Consider the following 16879-nt stretch of genomic DNA (forward strand, 5'->3'; position numbering starts at 1 on the left):
TGTCGGGTGAGGGTCCTGATGTCATCATGCAATATTCCGGTTGGCGGGCGCACGTGGGAGTTGGCAGCACGCCCGCCGACAATCAAGCAGCCTATTAAGGCCCTAAATCAACTAATTGTTTGGAATTTTTCACTGCCCATCCAACTGTTTGGTCGGCGGGTGGACAAAAAGGCCAAGCGGCCTTTGCATTTTTGACGAAACCTCATCCATGATGAGGTTAAGGATGAGATTTCGTCCAGTGATTAAAAAAAAACTTTTGCACTCATATTTTACATGTCCCTGCTCATGTGACAGAGTCAATTAACAAACCTTTGGGAGTAAGGAAGAATGAATTCTTCAAATAGGAAGGGTAAGCCATTCAGCCCCGTGAGTCTGTGCCTAAATTTAATTAGATCATGGCTAACCTGTACTTTAACATCATTTGTCTGCTTTGGTCCTGTGACTCATAATACCCATGCAAAACAAAAATCTTTCAATCTCAGTTGTGAAATAGTCAATTGACACCGCGCCCTGCCACCACTCCGCCAACCTCAACATCTTTTATGGAGGATGGGGTGGGGGGGGGGGGGAAGAGAAAAAGAGAGTTCCAGATTTCCACCAACCTTTACTACCTTATGCAGCTATCTACTATCTCACTCAGCTGCTAACCTCAGCGATCTTCTGTAATATTTCTTGTTCTTTCTCCTTCAATGCACTTTCCAACTTCTTCTTTTCTTCAAGTGCAATCTGCTCTATATCATCCAGCTCAGCCTGTTCAATATCAAAGGAGGATTAAATTAGAACAGCTACCCATGATTTGTAGTTGCGTTGCTTCTGGAACTTTTCATGCAAAGCCATGCTCAGGCAACACCAAACACAAGTTACGTTAAGTGTAGAAATGCAATGGAATGCTGAACCCCTCCTCATCTTGCATTACAGTGCTGTTCTGAAGCTTGGGCTACCATGGGTTACAGCTGCAATGTAACAGGCGCGTGAATTGTTTCATAACAGATGTTTGGGAATGACATGAACAGTTCCTCCTACCTGGTGCTTTTCTGGGAGTTTCCCAATTTCTCTCTGCAGCTCTGCAATTTTCAAAGAGTATACAGGGAACTCTTTGTCTCTATAGCCCTTCAGCATGTTAAGTTCCTCCTGCGCATTTCGAATGCTGGTGTTAACTTCTTCCAATTGACGATGCAACTCTTGGAAAGTAAAAATATTTATGACAGATTTGTTTGGTACTCCATTTTATTAAAATAAAAACAAAATATTGCAGATGCTGGAAATCTAAAATAAAAACAGAAAGTTCTAGAAATACTCGGCAAGACTGGCAGCATCTGTGTAGAGAGAAACAGAGTTTAATGTGATTTTTCAGAACTCTGAAGAATCATAGCTGACTTGAAATTTCACAATTTTTTTGCAGTGCAGGAGGCGGCCATTTGGCCCATCGTGTCCGCACGGGCTCTCTGAATGAGCAATTTACTTCATGCCACTCTTCTGCTTTCTCCCCACAACCTCGCACGTTGTTCTTTTTCAAATATGTCTAATTGCCTTTCAAATGCCTCAACTGAACCTGCCTCCACCACACTCTCAGGCAGTGCATTCCAGACCTTAACCACTTGCTGCGTGAAGAAGTTCTCTCTCATTTTGCTTTTGCTTCTTTTGCAAATTAACTAATTATGTGCCCTCTTGTTCTCGATCCTTTCATGAGTGGGAACAGTTTCTCCCTATTCTGTCCAGTCCCTCATAATTTTGTATATCTCTGTCAAATCCCCTCTGAGCATCTTCTCCAAAGGAAAACAGTCCCAACTTCGCCAATCTATCTTCATCACTGAAGGTATGATGTGTCACAGCTGAAATGATAAAGCTGTTCCTCTCTCCATAAATGCTGTCAGACCTGCTGAGTATTTCCAGCACTTTCAGTTTTTACTCCATTTTATTACATCGTTTAGCACCTTTATTACATATAATGCAGAGTCTGGTAACAGGGCATTTGGATAGACTGATCCACGTCAATGTTTCTTCTCCACACCAACCTTCTCCCACCTTATTTTATCTCACCCTATCAACATATTCCTTTTTCCCTTCTGTGTTTATCACCTTAACTATGTCTTGTGGTAATCAGATCCACATTGTAGCTCATACCTGTACCTCAAGCTAGGGTATCTCTAAGCTTTTCCTCTGGAGGAGAGAAAGCAAGATCTTTCTCTTCGTTGACTATTCCAGACTCAAAATTACTGTCTTTCCCCCGCACCCCAACCCCACCCCCACCACTGCACACTCACAGAGAGAAGCAGCAAAGGGTTAACCTTTGCCCCTCCCCAACCACCCCTGTACAGCAGGCTAATTTAGTTAGCTGCCAATAAAAATTACCAGCCCTTCTACTGGTGCTGGGGCTATGACGGCTGCACTGCCAATTTTTCTAGGACTCCTGCTCCACTCAATGAATGGAAGCCACTGTAACATTACAGGTGTAAGTATTTCTTGGAGGTAACCGTTGGTCCCCTTAAATCAAACTAAATTCATTTGCAAAAAATGCAATTCTATAATTCTGTTTGACTCCCGCTAGTGGCCTCAACCCACATCTTGAATCCCTTGGGTATTTCTGTGATTCAACCCCTTAGGAGTTGAATTTAACTTCGTAGCAACATTAAAATCAAAATGAACACAAAAGCCTTTTAGGCCAAATAGGCAAAAAGTTTAAAGGTGACAATTACTGACTAATGAACACACAGATTTTAAGTGATGTGTTACTACTACTGAGGCACTTGAAGGTCAATCTTACTGACTCAGTTCAGTCATGCTACTGGGCTTAGCAACTCTTCCAAGTCAGTTTCCCCAAGTAGGTGCCCAGAACTCAATTATGACCAAAAACTTAGTAGGTCCTTCCTGATTTTCCAGAAGCACTGGATAGCAATCTGGAAGGATAGCCATGGCTGATTTCCCTTCTCTATCAAAGGGAAATGAAGTAAATTGCACTGCACATACTTACAAAAGAAATACATTCACAATACACAAATAGTTCTTCACTGACCTTCATATTTTTGCCCCACTATTTCCTCAGTGTCTTTGAGGTCAATTTTTGCTGCTTCAATCTCCTGTCGCTTCCATTCACTTGCACCAGAAATTCCTTTCTTACATACAAAACGAGGGAGGAAATTGAAAGAGCAACGTCAGAATTGACAGAACAGATCCAATTTAACCACACTCATTTCTGCTCCATTCTGCTCACAGTTTCTTGTTATAAAATGTGCTGGTACAAACAAACCATAGCTCTCATTCTGCAGCCTGCTGAAAAGGTGACGTACTAAAGTTAATACTCGGGCCGTGAGTGCACTTTTCTGTTTGGCACCAGCAAATCAGCTGATTCTCCTTGCTTGGGAGTCTTGTGTGTTGAGCCTACCTTTACTCAGGTACTAGCTGTTTAACTAAACAGCTACTTTTATGTCAATTTTGTACGCTAGTTTCCATGCAAGTTCCTTAGAGCTATTAAAAAGATTTGGTTCTCTTATTTTTCCCTGAGACAACTCCAGCTCTTTAAAATTACACACGCTGTGGTTCTTTAAATGCTCGAATTTTCCAGTCATATCCATGACTGACTTCTGTTCCTATTCACTTGCTAGTCTCTCACCAGAGGTTCCACACACTCCCACTTACTCAGTGGTAAGCAGCCAGCTCCTAGCCTTTGCCAATCTCACTCTTCAATGAGATGCAATAGAATGGTTAGGTTTGACTGACCTTCCGCATTCCACACTGGGGCTGACTCTGGGAGCAAGAAATTGCAAAGTAACCCAGACGGGCTAAAAGTGAATGAGGAAAACTATCACAGTTCAATCTGAGGGAAGTACCAGGTTAGCTATTTTGAATCACACAGAATTTCTAGTCTTATAGACTTACAGCTAAGAAAAGTGCTCAAATGGATATCACACGGCACACAGTCGGTCACATACCCTAAACTTGGTGTACTGAACCAGGAGGTTTCTGGAATCTTTCATGGCAACTTCATCCATCTCTTTCATTTCCTTTGCCAGTTTCATGTTCATATCCAGGAGGTTCTTGCTATATTGCTTGCACTCATCCATCTGCTTCTTCTTTGCTGTTATTAGATACTATGAAGCAGTATGGTTAAACATGAGGCTTTCAAACTACAAGTGGATGCTCAGGTGAAGAGTTGAAATTGAAAAAGTGACCAGCTGCAGTGTGGTTTAACGGACTTCTTTAACCAAGCCCCGATCTCCCCACTTTATGTCCTTAACACAGATTTACACCTTGTGAATTTCAGGGCACCTATATTTGTAAAGAATTTAAAAACTGTGTATTCCTTCTTTAATGTAACACCTGATGTGTCTTTATTTCTTCTGCCTCCGTTCTGTGTGATTAACCCAAGCTATGCTGCTCTGTCAATCAAATTCACTGAAGCAAGCTGCTTGCGGGCCCCTACCAAAGATTTCCCATAACCAGATACTTTGAGGCGCATAAAAGCAGTCCAGAAGTGATTCGTCTTCCAAATTCCCCTTCCTTACTGTGTGGAATTGTTTGCCTTGACAGGGAATTTTCATCAGCCTAGGTAAGGCAGTGTGTTTTTCATATCACACACTTCCCCAGAGGGAATGAAGCTGAAGAAGCAGTGATTTGCACAGAATGGTTTTATGCAGATTTTACAATACTACTAGAGAGGAAAAGTAATAGCTTGTGTTCGTAGAAACATCTTATTATGCTTCTCAGAAACATTTCAAAGGGTTTTGAGAATTATTTTGTAGAGCGGTGATGATTTACATGGAAGGAAATGATCATATTTCAGGATTCTGTGGAGTTCTAGGACTCCAAATGCTACAACAGCAACTTCATCACATAATTAACTACAAAGTTAAAACGCATAGGAAAGTATTTTAGGTGAACATGTTATCCGGTGCGCTAAAACTAGCGCAAGGAGAATCCTGATGGTTGAATGGAATGCGATGTGGAAATGTCACATAGCTGCAATGAGGGGGTCAGGTCCTCTCCTGCCTTCCTTGCTTGGTGCTCAGCGAGAATGCACATCACTAATCAATTTGTTCAGCTACCTTTGCCCCAGCAGGGGTATTTTTCTTTTGTATAGGAAAATAGTTGCACTGATTGCTCAAAATTATGCAAGTGAAATGATTCAACTCGCATTCATTGATCAGCTGCAGTTTTATATTTTGAACTGCCAAAATGTATTTTTCCAGCTGGGAAGCTAAAGTTGGGTGTCTCTGCTCCCCTGGTTTATTTCAGTACATCAGGCTTGAGGTAGTGGCAGCAGTGTGTACACCCCTGCAATCTAACTTGGACGAGAGTTGATGAGGGGCAGCACTCTGGTGCAAGAGGTAAAAGAAAAGGGAAAACCAGGGAAGGTGATTGAGTAGGAGATTTTGTCTCTTTATTCAAGATAGCAAGGAGCAAGTGTATGGTCAGGTAGATGGTGTGAGTAGGTAGAGGGTGGGGGGAGCAGGTGTGTGGAACTGGGGAGACAGGGTTTCCTACTTTAAAGAAATAGATACTTGTGGCTTAGGCGAGCAACTTCAGCAGCTGTCAACGGGTCTTGTGGTCTCCCTCTAAATAAGCAGATTACAAGAAGGGCAGGTGGCACAGTACTGAACATATAATAACACAGGCATCAAAGTGTGAAGGGATGGTCATTCTGACAAGTACTGAAGCAGCAAAAACGTTTTTCTTTGAACTCAACAAGTCAAAAATAAAGACCTTTCCTGACAATACCAGCATGTCCCTTAAGACAGTGCCTAATGAGTCCTTGTGGAATCAGGACCACCAAGTTTTACCAGGAACAAAATGCCGCTGAATCAAACCTGGTGTTGTTGGGGCGAAGTTTTAAGTGCAAAAAATCTTTGACCTTTATCTGTGTGAAATTTACACTGTTGTAACACCCTGCAGGTGCTGACACCAGAAAGGTCGTGGGGGAGATTTGCATGCTGTAAAGGAGCAAAAGATGAGCAAATTTTCTGCTGCATTGGACACATTTCTTGAGCACTATTTGTGAGCAAAGCAGAGGGAAATCTTTAAGATTTACTTCCAAGAAAGATAGAACCTTTCTCCCATAGCTAATTGATGTATTTACCAACTTGCAAGAGCTTGATGTTGACACTGAATGCACATGTTGGAAATACATCATATCAAGGTGCCTCTCTTGCCTGGGTAAAACATTATTCATAAAATAATCCTTGTTCATACAGCTTAATAGATTTAGGAAATATTAAATGTTACATTTCAATATGAAATGTAGGTAACAGCAAGTAGACAGAAGTATTAATGGAAAGTTAATGTACAAGTCAAAAGTTAGAGTAATAGGAATACATACCATGGGTGTATATTGAAAATGGTTGGGAATATAACTTTGTTTTTAAATAATTTACAAAGGGAAGAAATTCCTTCTCATTCAGTGGATTTCCATGGAGCAGTTCAGATACAATATCGAACCAAAGGCTTCGCTAATTATTTGATGCTTATTGGAATCAGTACACTGGTTTAGGGAAAAAATAAAATTGGGCAGCAATGCAGCTCTGCACACCAGCCAGTGGGCCTTGATGGTAATGCAGGTGTGTGAATGGTGGGTGAGGACAGTAACAGGCTGAGTGATGTGCTCCATGGTGGATCCTCATGATCCAGTAACAACCACTTGGGTGACTTACTTGGGTCACTCAGACAGGCAATTAACCAAATATGAAGCAAATTCCAGCAGGGACACCTCTTCGGCAAAAAGTACATTTTCTACTGTGTGGTCGCTCCAGTGACACACAGACACGCACACGTATATTATGAGGAAACAAGTTAAGCAAAAAATATACAAGACTTTCTTTCACATCCAACATACAGTGTATAGACCTAGTACTACAAGTGTAACAGTAATGGTGTTATTAATAATTACCTTAAGTATAGCAATTTTTTTTTGCATTTCAACATAGCAGGGATCATCCTCCCTTACAACAATTCTTTTCTGCCAGGGATAATTGCATTTGCTTGAAGAGGGCTGATCTATATTCGGCCGGAACATACCTAAAATAGACCAAGGTCTTCAGGTTATCCCGTCGGATACTGGCGTAAGGTTGCTATTGTACTGCAGGTCAAGTCAACATTGCTGTTAAAATGGTTGAATTTCATATAAATGAACTAAATGATCAAAAGGTCGTGCATTAGGCTACATCAAGCACAAAGTGTTTTGAAAATGCAATTCAGCTAGAAACATGGGGCAACACGGATTTTTTTTTTGCTATGGTGATAGGTAACCATAAGCCTATTATAAAGGCAGTGACATCAAGAGTGAAATAATTGTTGTAAGTTGTTAATTATCATACCCCAAGATGTGTTAAAGTATAAATAATATCTTCTGCTACTGACTGGTGATCAATAGTTATTTTTTGGCTGAAGCTGGAAGTGCTGCGGTTTGCAGCAGGGCCTTTCTAGGGTAAATGGGGCAAGTCCCAACCAGTGAAATAATTTACCAGGACAAAAGACGGGAAGATATGAAACTGCCAAACAATTTTTTTATGTATCTTTCCCTTTACTGAATGGGTGGATACAATAGGGGAGCATGAAAGCAGCAGCAACAGAGCCATCCACCAAGGTGGGAGACTAAAGTTCAAAGCTAAGTCATAATTGACATTTGTAGTCACGATGAGGAAACAAATGTCAACCGGTCTCATTTGTTAGAAATTTGCAGGTTTGAGCTCCACATCTCATGATCTAAGCAGATACACCAGTGCAATACGTTGGAGTGCTTTATTGTATGTATTTTGGATATGACAGCCTCGAACTCAGAAGATTGCGGGGTCAAGTCCTAATAAAGAGATTTGAGCACGAAATCCAAGTCGGTACTGCATTGTCACACGGGTCACAAAGTCTGCCCTCTTACGTAAAAAGATCCCATGTAGCTATTTCAAAGGAGAGCAGGGGAGTTACCCTAAGCATCCTGGCTAATGTTTATCCCTCAACCAACGTCCAGTCATTATGAAATTGCTGTTTGTGGCTCGCTGCTGTGTGCAAATTGTTTCCGACGTTATATTACAAGACTGACCATACTTCAAAAGTGCTTACTTGACAGTCAACTCTTCACAATGCCCCAAGTACACACAGTCTACTCTATAAAATATTTTTTTTTTCTTTTGAGACATTGATCTATATAGCTGTCTGTTCTGCAGATAAGCTTTTTTTATTCATTCACAGGATGTGGGCTTCGCTGGCTGGGCCAGCATTTATTGCCCATCCCTAGTTGACCTTGAGAAAGTAGAGGTGAGCTGCCTTCTTGAACCGCTGCAGTCCATGTGGTGTCGGTACACCCACAGCGCTGTTAGGAAGGGAGCTCCAGGATTTTGACCCAACGACAGTGAAGGAACAGCGATATATTTCCAAGTCAGGATGGTGAGTGACTTGGAGGGGAGCTTTCATGTGGCGGTGTTCCCATCTATCTGCTGCCCTTGTCCTTCGAGGTGGTAGTGGTCATGGGTTTGGAAGGTGCTGTCTAAGGAGCCTTGGTGAATTGCTGCAGTGCATCTTATGGATGGTACACACTGCTGCTACTGTGCGTCAGTGGTGGTGGGAGTGAATGTTTGTGGATGTGATGCCAATCAAGCAGGCTGCTTTGCCCTGGACAATGTCCAGCTTCTGGAGCGTTGTGGGACATCCACTCATCCAGGCAAGTGGGGAGTATTCCATCACACTCCTGACTTGTGCCTTGTAGATGGTGGACAGGTTTTGGGGAGTCAGGAGGTGAGTTACTTGTTGCACAATTCCTAACCTCTGACCTGCTCTTGTAGCCATATGGCTAGTCCAGTTCAGTTTCTGGTCAATGGTAACCCCCAGGATGTTGATAGTGGGGGATTCAGTAATGGTAATGCCATTGAATGTCAAGGGGCGATGGTTGGATTCTCTCTTGTTGGAGATGGTCATTGCCTGACACTTGTGTGGTGTGAATGTTACATGCCACTTGTCAGTCCAAGCCTAGATATTGTCCAGGTCTTACTGCATTTGGACATGGACTGCTTCAGTATCTGAGGAGTCGCAAATGGTGCTGAACATTGCGCAATCATCAGCGAACCTCCCCACTTCTGACCTTATGTTGGAAGGAAGGTCATTGATGAAGCAGCTGAAGATGGTTGGGCCTAGGATACTACCCCCAGGAACTCCTGTAACGATGTCCTGGAGCTGGGATGACTGACCTCCAACAGCCACAACCACCTTCTTTTGTGCTCGGTATGACTCCAACCAGTGGAGAGTTTTCCCCCTGATTCCCATTGACTCCAGTTTTGCTAGGGCTCCTTGATGCCACACTCAGTCAAATGCTGCCTTGATGTCAAGGGCAGTCACTCCCACCTCACCTCGGGAGTTCAGCTCTTTTGTCCATGTTTGAGCCAAGGCTGTAATGAAGTCAGGAGCTGAGTGGTCCTGGCAGAACCCAAACTGGGCATCAGTGAGCAGGTTATTGCTAAGCAAGAGCCGCTTGATAACACTGTTGATGACCCCTTCCTTTACTAATGATCGAGAGTAGGCTGATGGGGCGGTAATTGGCTGGGTTGGATTTGTCCTGTTTCTTGTGTACAGGACATACCTGGCATCTATCCAGCTATGTGGAAAATTGCCCAATGTTGTAGCTGTACTGGAACAACTTGGCTAGGGGCGCGGCAAGTTCTGGAGCACAAGACTTCAGTACTATTGCTGGAATATTGTCAGGGCCCTTAGCCTTTGCAGTATCCAGTGCCTTCAGCTGTTTCTTGATATTACGTGAATCGAATTGGCTGAAGACTGCCATCTGTGACGCTGGGGACCATAGGATGGGGCCGAGATGGACCATCCACTTGGCATTTCTGGCTGAAGATTCTTGTGAATGCTTCAGCCTTATTTTTTGCACTGTTGTGCTGGGCTCCTCCATCATTCAGGATGTGGATATTTGTGGAGCCTCCTCCTACAGTGAGTCATTTAATTGTCCACCACCATTCACGACTAGATGTGGCAGGACTGCAGAGCTTAGATCTGATCCATTGGTTGTGGAATCGCTTAACTCTGTCTATCACTTGCTGTTTATGCTGTTTGGCATGCAAGTAGTCCTGTGTTATAGCTTCACCAGATTGACACTTCATTTTTAGGTATGCCTGGTGCTGCTCCTGGCATGGCCTCCTGCTGTCATCATTGAACCAGGTTGATCCCCTGGCTTGATAGTAATGGTAGAGTGGGGGATATGCCGGGCCATGAGGTTACAGGTTGTTTTCGAGTACAGTTCTGCTGCTGCTGATGGCCCACAGCGCCTCATGGATGCCCAGTCTTGAGTTGTTAGATCTGTTCGAAATCTATTCCATTTAGCATGGTGGTAGTGCCACACAACACGATGGAGGGTATCCTCAATGTGAAGGCGGGACTTCATCTCCACAATGACTGTGCAGTGGTCACTCCTACCAATATGTCCTGGACAGATGCATCTGCAGCAGGCAGGTTGGTGAGGATGAGGTCAAGTATGTTTTTCCCTCTTGTTGGTTCTCTCACCACCTGCCGCAGTCTAGCAGCTATGTCATTTAGGACTTGGCCTGCTCAGTCAGTAGTGGTGCTATCGAGCCACTCTTGGTGATGGACAGTGAAGTCCCCCACCCAGACTACATTCTGCACCCTTGTCACCCTCAGTACTTCCTCCACGTGATGTTCAACATGGAGGAGCACTGATTCATCAGCTGCGGGAGGGCGGTACGTGGTAATCAGCAGGAGGTTTCCTTGCACGTTTGACCTGATGCCATGAGACTTCATGGGGTCCAGAGTCGATGTTGAGGACTCCCAAGGCAGCTCCCTCCCAACTGTACATTGCTGTGCCACCAACTCTGCTGGGTCTGTCCTGCCGGTGGGATAGGACATACCCAGAGATGGTGACATTATCGGTAAGGTATGATTCTGTGAGAATGACTGTTCTGTGAGACAGCTCTCCCAATTAAGGTGAGGAGGACACTTTGCAGGGTCAATAGGGCTGTGACTGCCTTTGTGGTTTCCGCTGCCTAGGTCCTGTTTCACTCCTTTTTTTTGTGACTTTGTAATGGTTTGTTACAACTGAGTGGCTTGCATTTCACAGGGCATTTGAAAAATTGCTGTGGCCCTAAAAGAAATTAGTGGGTTTTCACAACAATCGACAATGGTTTCATGGTCATCATTAGAATTTAATTCTTTTAATTCCAGATTTTTATTGAATTCAAATTCCACCATCTGCCATGGCAGGATTTGAACCCAGGTCCCCAGAGAGTCCTGGGTCTCTAGATTATTAGTCCAGTGACAATACCACTATGCCATCACCTCCCCAATGCCTTTAGTGAATGCTAAAGTTTCCAAGGCACCATTCGAAGGAGGGCACGAAGTTCTTACGATACAAAAAACAGAAAACGCTGGAAAACCCAGGTCTAAAGCCCATCTGTGGGAAGAAAAAGAGTTAACGTTTCGAGTCCGTCTGACTCTTCTTCCGAGTATTTTGCTTTTATCTAAGTTCTTATGATGCCCTGACAAACATCCCTTCCTCAACCATCATCAAAAATTCATAACTCAATTTATGTGAATAATGAGACTTTGGATTAGCAGCAGCAACCTCACCTTGAAGTTAAAAGGTGCAGAGCTTGAACTCTGCTCCAGACAGACCAAGCAGCCGAAAGCATGGCAACCAATAGTGGAGTGATTAAAATTAGGGATGCGTAAGGGGCCAGAGTTAGAGGAGTACAGAGAGCTCAATCAAAGGGTTACTGGGTTGGAGGAGGTTAAATAGAGAGTTTTGTTTCTCTACTTAATTAGTTCCTTAAGGTGTTGAGGCAGTGCAGGAATGAGCTGCTGGGCTGGTCCCTAATGTCAGAGTTATAAGGTAAGATTGGAGAAACTTGGGCTTTTCAGACTGGAAACAAGTAAGAGGAAATGATCTTATATAATGCTTAATGGAATAGCCAAGGTAAATTTGGAATATTTTTAAAATTAAATTTCAAGAGAAAGGACAGAGATCACAAATAGTTAAAGGTAAATTTAAGAACTGATTTCAAGAAGTTCCTCTTCACACAAATAATGATCAGCTCAGGAAAGCACTTCAAGACAGAAAAGTGGAGGCAAAAATCATTGAAATCATTCAGGGAGAGATTCGATGTTGAAATGGGAGTGCAGGGCAGTGGGGAGAGGTGGAAACTGGAGGCTTTTTCCAGATGGATGAACTGTTACAATCCCAGCTGAGGTGGCCCATGGACAAGCCTGGTCCCAGAGTGGAACCCAGCTTGATAGATCCTAACTTTTAATTTGTTTGTTTAGATACATGGAGAGTGGCCACTGAACAGAGTCACCAGAGTCCGCTAATGAACTTTTGACAAAAGAATAAAACATTTATTTAACAAGAAAAGATGAACTATATTACAATACTTCTTCACCCACACGTATATCTTTACAGATATATACAGATTTGTAAGGATAATGCAAGTTACAAAAACGATCTTATACTCTAATGTTCACACAGTCTATGTAAACCAATAGACACTACACACACCACACACACCACACTCCGAAACTAATTGACAGATGCCACCTCAACCAGATGCTATGGATCTCTCCTCAACTCCCCCCAGACGCTCGCCACACCGTGGTCAACTGCTCTCACTGCACACTCCGTCTTTCACACGAGGGTTTACAATCTCCACTGTCCAAGACCTTGCTTTGGAATCTTCTCCCAAACAGATGCTTTCTCTCAGGCACCTTCTGCAACGATTTACCTCCAGGGCTTCGAAATTTCCTTCCGATGTTCCTCTCCCATGGGTCACCACATGCATTCAAGCTGTCTTCCACACTCTCTCTCATTGACTTAGCTGTCAACAGTACACCACTGCTTCACATGCCCATAGCAAAGAGTTACAGACCTTTAGCTGTCTTTTTGGACCTTCTGGCCACATGCAAGCTGTTCTTGCTTTAAATCTGCTTTCTGCAGCTTATGTCTCTTTAAATTTGAAGCTTGGAGCCTTTCTCTCTGCTCCTCACTCTTTAACTTCACTGACGGGACCTTTTCTAGGTTCCTGCCCTTCTCTTTGACTAGAAGGTCTTCTTGGGACTTTCTCCTGTTCCACTCCCTAGAATTTTTGGGGTCTTTTCTTTAGCTTGGGACTGGCTATCTGTCCCCTTTGCTCCAGTCTCTCCTGGCAGCTACTTTAAAAAAACAACTGAAATCAAACAGCTTCCAAATCAAGCTGCTGTTTCTAGTTTCTTGTGTGGGAGGGACCTACTTCTCTGGAGCCATGTTGCTCGGCAACAGCCCAGTTTCTCTACTCGTTTGTTTAACTTAGCTGCAAGTCATAAAACTCTCATTAGAAATGCAAGCACTTTTTAAAGTGAAACTAAAACTCAGTTTGATCTTTTCTTAACACAGATAGAGAAATACAAGTCAAACTTAAACATTAAAGCTTAAACACATTCCTAACAACCACAAATAATATAACTTACTTAAACTATCTCTAATATGAACAAAGATGGGCCAATTAGCATGCCTTGTCCATAATTATCCTGTGAACACTTTGGCTGTCTAAGAGGAGATAACGTGTAGATTTTTTGTACTAGGCATCAGTATTGCCAAATAGTCGTTGGTAGCACAGAACTTGAGTGTTGCTGAAAACAGAGACATATTGAAGTTTTTCATCTTGCACTCATAAGGACACTTTGCAAGAAAACACCTTTATATTGGTATTCTTGCAAAGTGTCCTGATGAGTGGAAGATGAAAAATTTCGACATGTTTCTTTTTTCAACAATATTGCCAAATAGAACTACTTCTATTATCCAAACAGTTTTATTACTGTCATATTGTGTTTATTTTAGCATGAGTTAAAACAAAGCTGCCAGGACAGGGAGACTGGAATTTCGCAATGCCTCCAGGCAGTCTTGGAATTCAAAATATCTTCTGAAATAAAAACAGAAAGTACTGGAAATACTCAGCAAGTCTGGTAGCATCGGTGGAGAGAGAAGCAGAGTCAACATTGAGTTGAATGATTTTTCTTTGGAACCGAAAGGAGGTTGAAATTTGGTGAGTTTTATGCTGTTGACAGGGGTAACGGTGTGGGGGGGGAGGAGAGAGAGTAAAAAGGGGGAAATAGAACAAAAGAGAAGGTCTGGGATAAGGTGGAGAGTGGGAGAGATTAAATAACAAAGGTGTCATGGAACAAAAGACAAAGGGAGCGGTAATAGTAGTAGTAAAGAAACAAAGCATTGGTCCAGAGTAGGTATTAAAGGCAGAATAAAGATCAGCTCTGTCTGAAAGCAAAAACATGAAAACAAGAAGCAGATTAGCACTTGGCAAAAAACAAAATTCGAAATGAGGGACAGAATTCAAGGCCTGAAGTCGTTGAACTCAATATTCAGTCCAGAAGGATGGAAAGTGCTGAATCAGAAAGAGGTGCTGTTTCTAAAGCTTGTGTTGAGCTTCATGGAACACAGCAACAGGCCAAAGACAGAAATGTGCGCGAGAGCAAGGTGGCGAATTAAAATGGCAAGCAACCAGAAGCTTAGGGTCATGCTTGCGGACTGAGCAGAGGTGTTCCGCAAAACGGTCACCCCCAGTCTGCATTTGGTCTCCCCATTGTAGAGGAGACCGCATTGTAGAGGAGCAGCAAATAGAATAGACCAAATTGAAAGAAGTACAGTAAATCGTTGCTCCACTTGGAAGGAGTGTTTGGGGCCTTGGTTATTGGGGAGACAGGATGTAAAAGGGCAGGTGTTACACCTCCTACGGTTGCATGGGAAGGTGACGAGGTATTGGGGGTGATAGAGCAGTGGAGCAGGGAGTCCCGGAGGAAACTTTGGAAAGCTGAAAGAGGAGGGGAGGGGAAGACGTGTTTGGTCTTGGCATCACGCTGGAGTTGGTGGAAATGGTGGAGGATAATCCTTTGAATACAGAGGCTGGTGGGGTGGGAACTGAGGACAAGGGGAACCCAATCGCGGTCCTTGGAGGGTGGGGAATGGGTAAGAGCAGAAGTGTGGGAAATGGGTTGGACACAGTTGAGGGCTCTGTCAAACAGTGTTGGTGGGGGCGGGGGAAAAAAGAGAATCCTCACTTGAGGGAAAAGGAACACATGTCAGAAACCCCATTGTGAAGGTAGCAGCATCAGAACAGATGCGATGAAGGCCAAAAAACTGAAGAATACCTTCTGACTTATTCTGCTGTTGAGCAGCACGATGTGCTGCTGATTTTTCCCTGTCTTTCTTCACAATCGCCCAGTGATTTCCTAAAGCTTCTGGTGACCACTTGATAGGTGGAAGTGAAGAAGTCTGTGCACTGCGACTCCTTCCATGTCTATCTGTTCTCTCCCACTGACTATAATCCTAAAAAAAATGCAGAAAGTAAGAGCAGTTAGAGAGGTGTTTTAACAGATGAATTTAAAAAAAGTGATCCTGTATCAGGTTGGCTTACTCTGATCTGAATTAGAAGGTTCAAACCTCTTTCCTTAACTTGGGTGCATAAACTAGGTAGGTATTTGAGTGAAGTGCTAAAAGAGTGCTGCATGATTGGAGGAGAGGCCTTTGGATGGGAATTGATAATTTCAAGCTCAGTTTGCTTGTTCAGTTGGCTATAAAAGTGAAATATAAGATTTCCTCTAGATGTAGGTTATAGTGAGCTTGCTCATGTATGGAATATAACTAATACTCCATGGAGAAATATTGTGCATGCCATTTATAGATATAAAGCCTAATAAAAAGCAGTTTACAAAGGATACCAGGTCTACTTTATATTGTACAATCTAACTTGCAGGACAGCAAGGGGAGAATTGATCTGACAGTGGGAACTGCTATGGTGACGACAGAAGAGCTAATTATACCTCTAACTCAAATGGGTACAGCTGCCTTACAAATGAAGCCTATTCAGGATGTCAAAGAACTAAATCCAAACTTCAGCACTCGAACACAAAAATCAGTGCAGTATGTGTAAGATCCCATTGCATTTTTTAAAGGAAAGCAGAGGAGTCCTCTGGTGTTCTGGTCAATATTTATCCCTCAACCAACATCACAAATATAGATTATCTGGTCATTATCACATTTCGATTGATTGCCGTGTTTCTTACATTAGAACAGTGACTGCCCTTCAAAAGTACTTAATTGGGATGTAAAGCACTTTTGGGTGTCCTGTGATTATGAAAGGTGCTTTATAAATGTAAGTCTTTTTCTTCTTTCAGATCTGGAACTGTACTCACTAGTTGGATTTCGGCTTCAATAATCAGGGGAAGTAGTTTGAATATCAAGTGCCATGTAGGTTTTCTAATGGTTGAGAAAAATTATGACTTCTGCTGTCGTACCACATATGGTCAGTGAGAGGCCCGAGATGCTGTTGTTAGTCACACAATCATCAAATGCACTGTGAAAAAGAAACTAGCAATCTCAATAAAGTAGTACAAGTGTGCAATGTTATTCCCAGTCTTTCAAAGCCTTGGGAATGTGAACAGGGGAGAAAGCTCATCCTGAGTGAAACACAGCCAGAGTGAGTGTGGGTATTAGCAATTTGGTGCACAGTGGGAATTGAACTGGTAAGTCTTTCTCTTTAATTTTTGTAAGTTCAGTAGTCTAGTTAAAAGGTTGGTAAGGTAGCTGACTCAGCTGACTGTGTGATAGTTAACTGTCAATCACCTGAAACTCTTTCGAATTATCAACAGTCACAGATTGCAACTCTTTCGAGTACAATCACAGTTCTTGGTTTTCCGGGAGTGGGACATGAACCCACAACCCTCTGATTCAAAGGTGAGGGTGCTATGAACTGAGCCACAGCTGACACCTGATTAGGCCTGAATAGCTGTTGATTACTATTTGAAGCTTAACTAGTGCGAGTCATCTCAGCTCTATTTAAGAAAGGGACTATTTAGAAGTACACTACACAGTGTGCTTGCACACGAACAGGGGAGAGAGCTC

The 16879-nt window shown here is 42.9% G+C and overlaps 1 protein-coding gene across 2 annotated transcripts in view; it reads right to left on the minus strand.

Annotated features, from left to right (window-relative positions):
• LOC144688403 (uncharacterized protein C20orf96-like) overlaps nt 1–16879 on the minus strand; it is a 49970-nt gene that overhangs the window by 19483 nt on the left and 13608 nt on the right. The window contains exons 3-8 of one of the 2 annotated variants that reach the window (XM_078554893.1): nt 15127–15304; nt 6881–7008; nt 3930–4088; nt 3014–3113; nt 1024–1181; nt 649–750 (exon numbers count right to left, since the gene is read on the minus strand). In XM_078554893.1, coding sequence (XP_078411019.1) covers nt 649–750; nt 1024–1181; nt 3014–3113; nt 3930–4088; nt 6881–7008; nt 15127–15304 — 825 coding nt within the window. The remainder of the gene's footprint in view (nt 1–648; nt 751–1023; nt 1182–3013; nt 3114–3929; nt 4089–6880; nt 7009–15126; nt 15305–16879) is intronic. The other variant, XM_078554894.1, reaches the window with a different exon arrangement.

Source organism: Cetorhinus maximus, chromosome 13, assembly GCF_964194155.1.
Source record: "Cetorhinus maximus chromosome 13, sCetMax3.hap1.1, whole genome shotgun sequence".
Classification (NCBI taxonomy): Eukaryota; Metazoa; Chordata; class Chondrichthyes; order Lamniformes; family Cetorhinidae; genus Cetorhinus; species Cetorhinus maximus.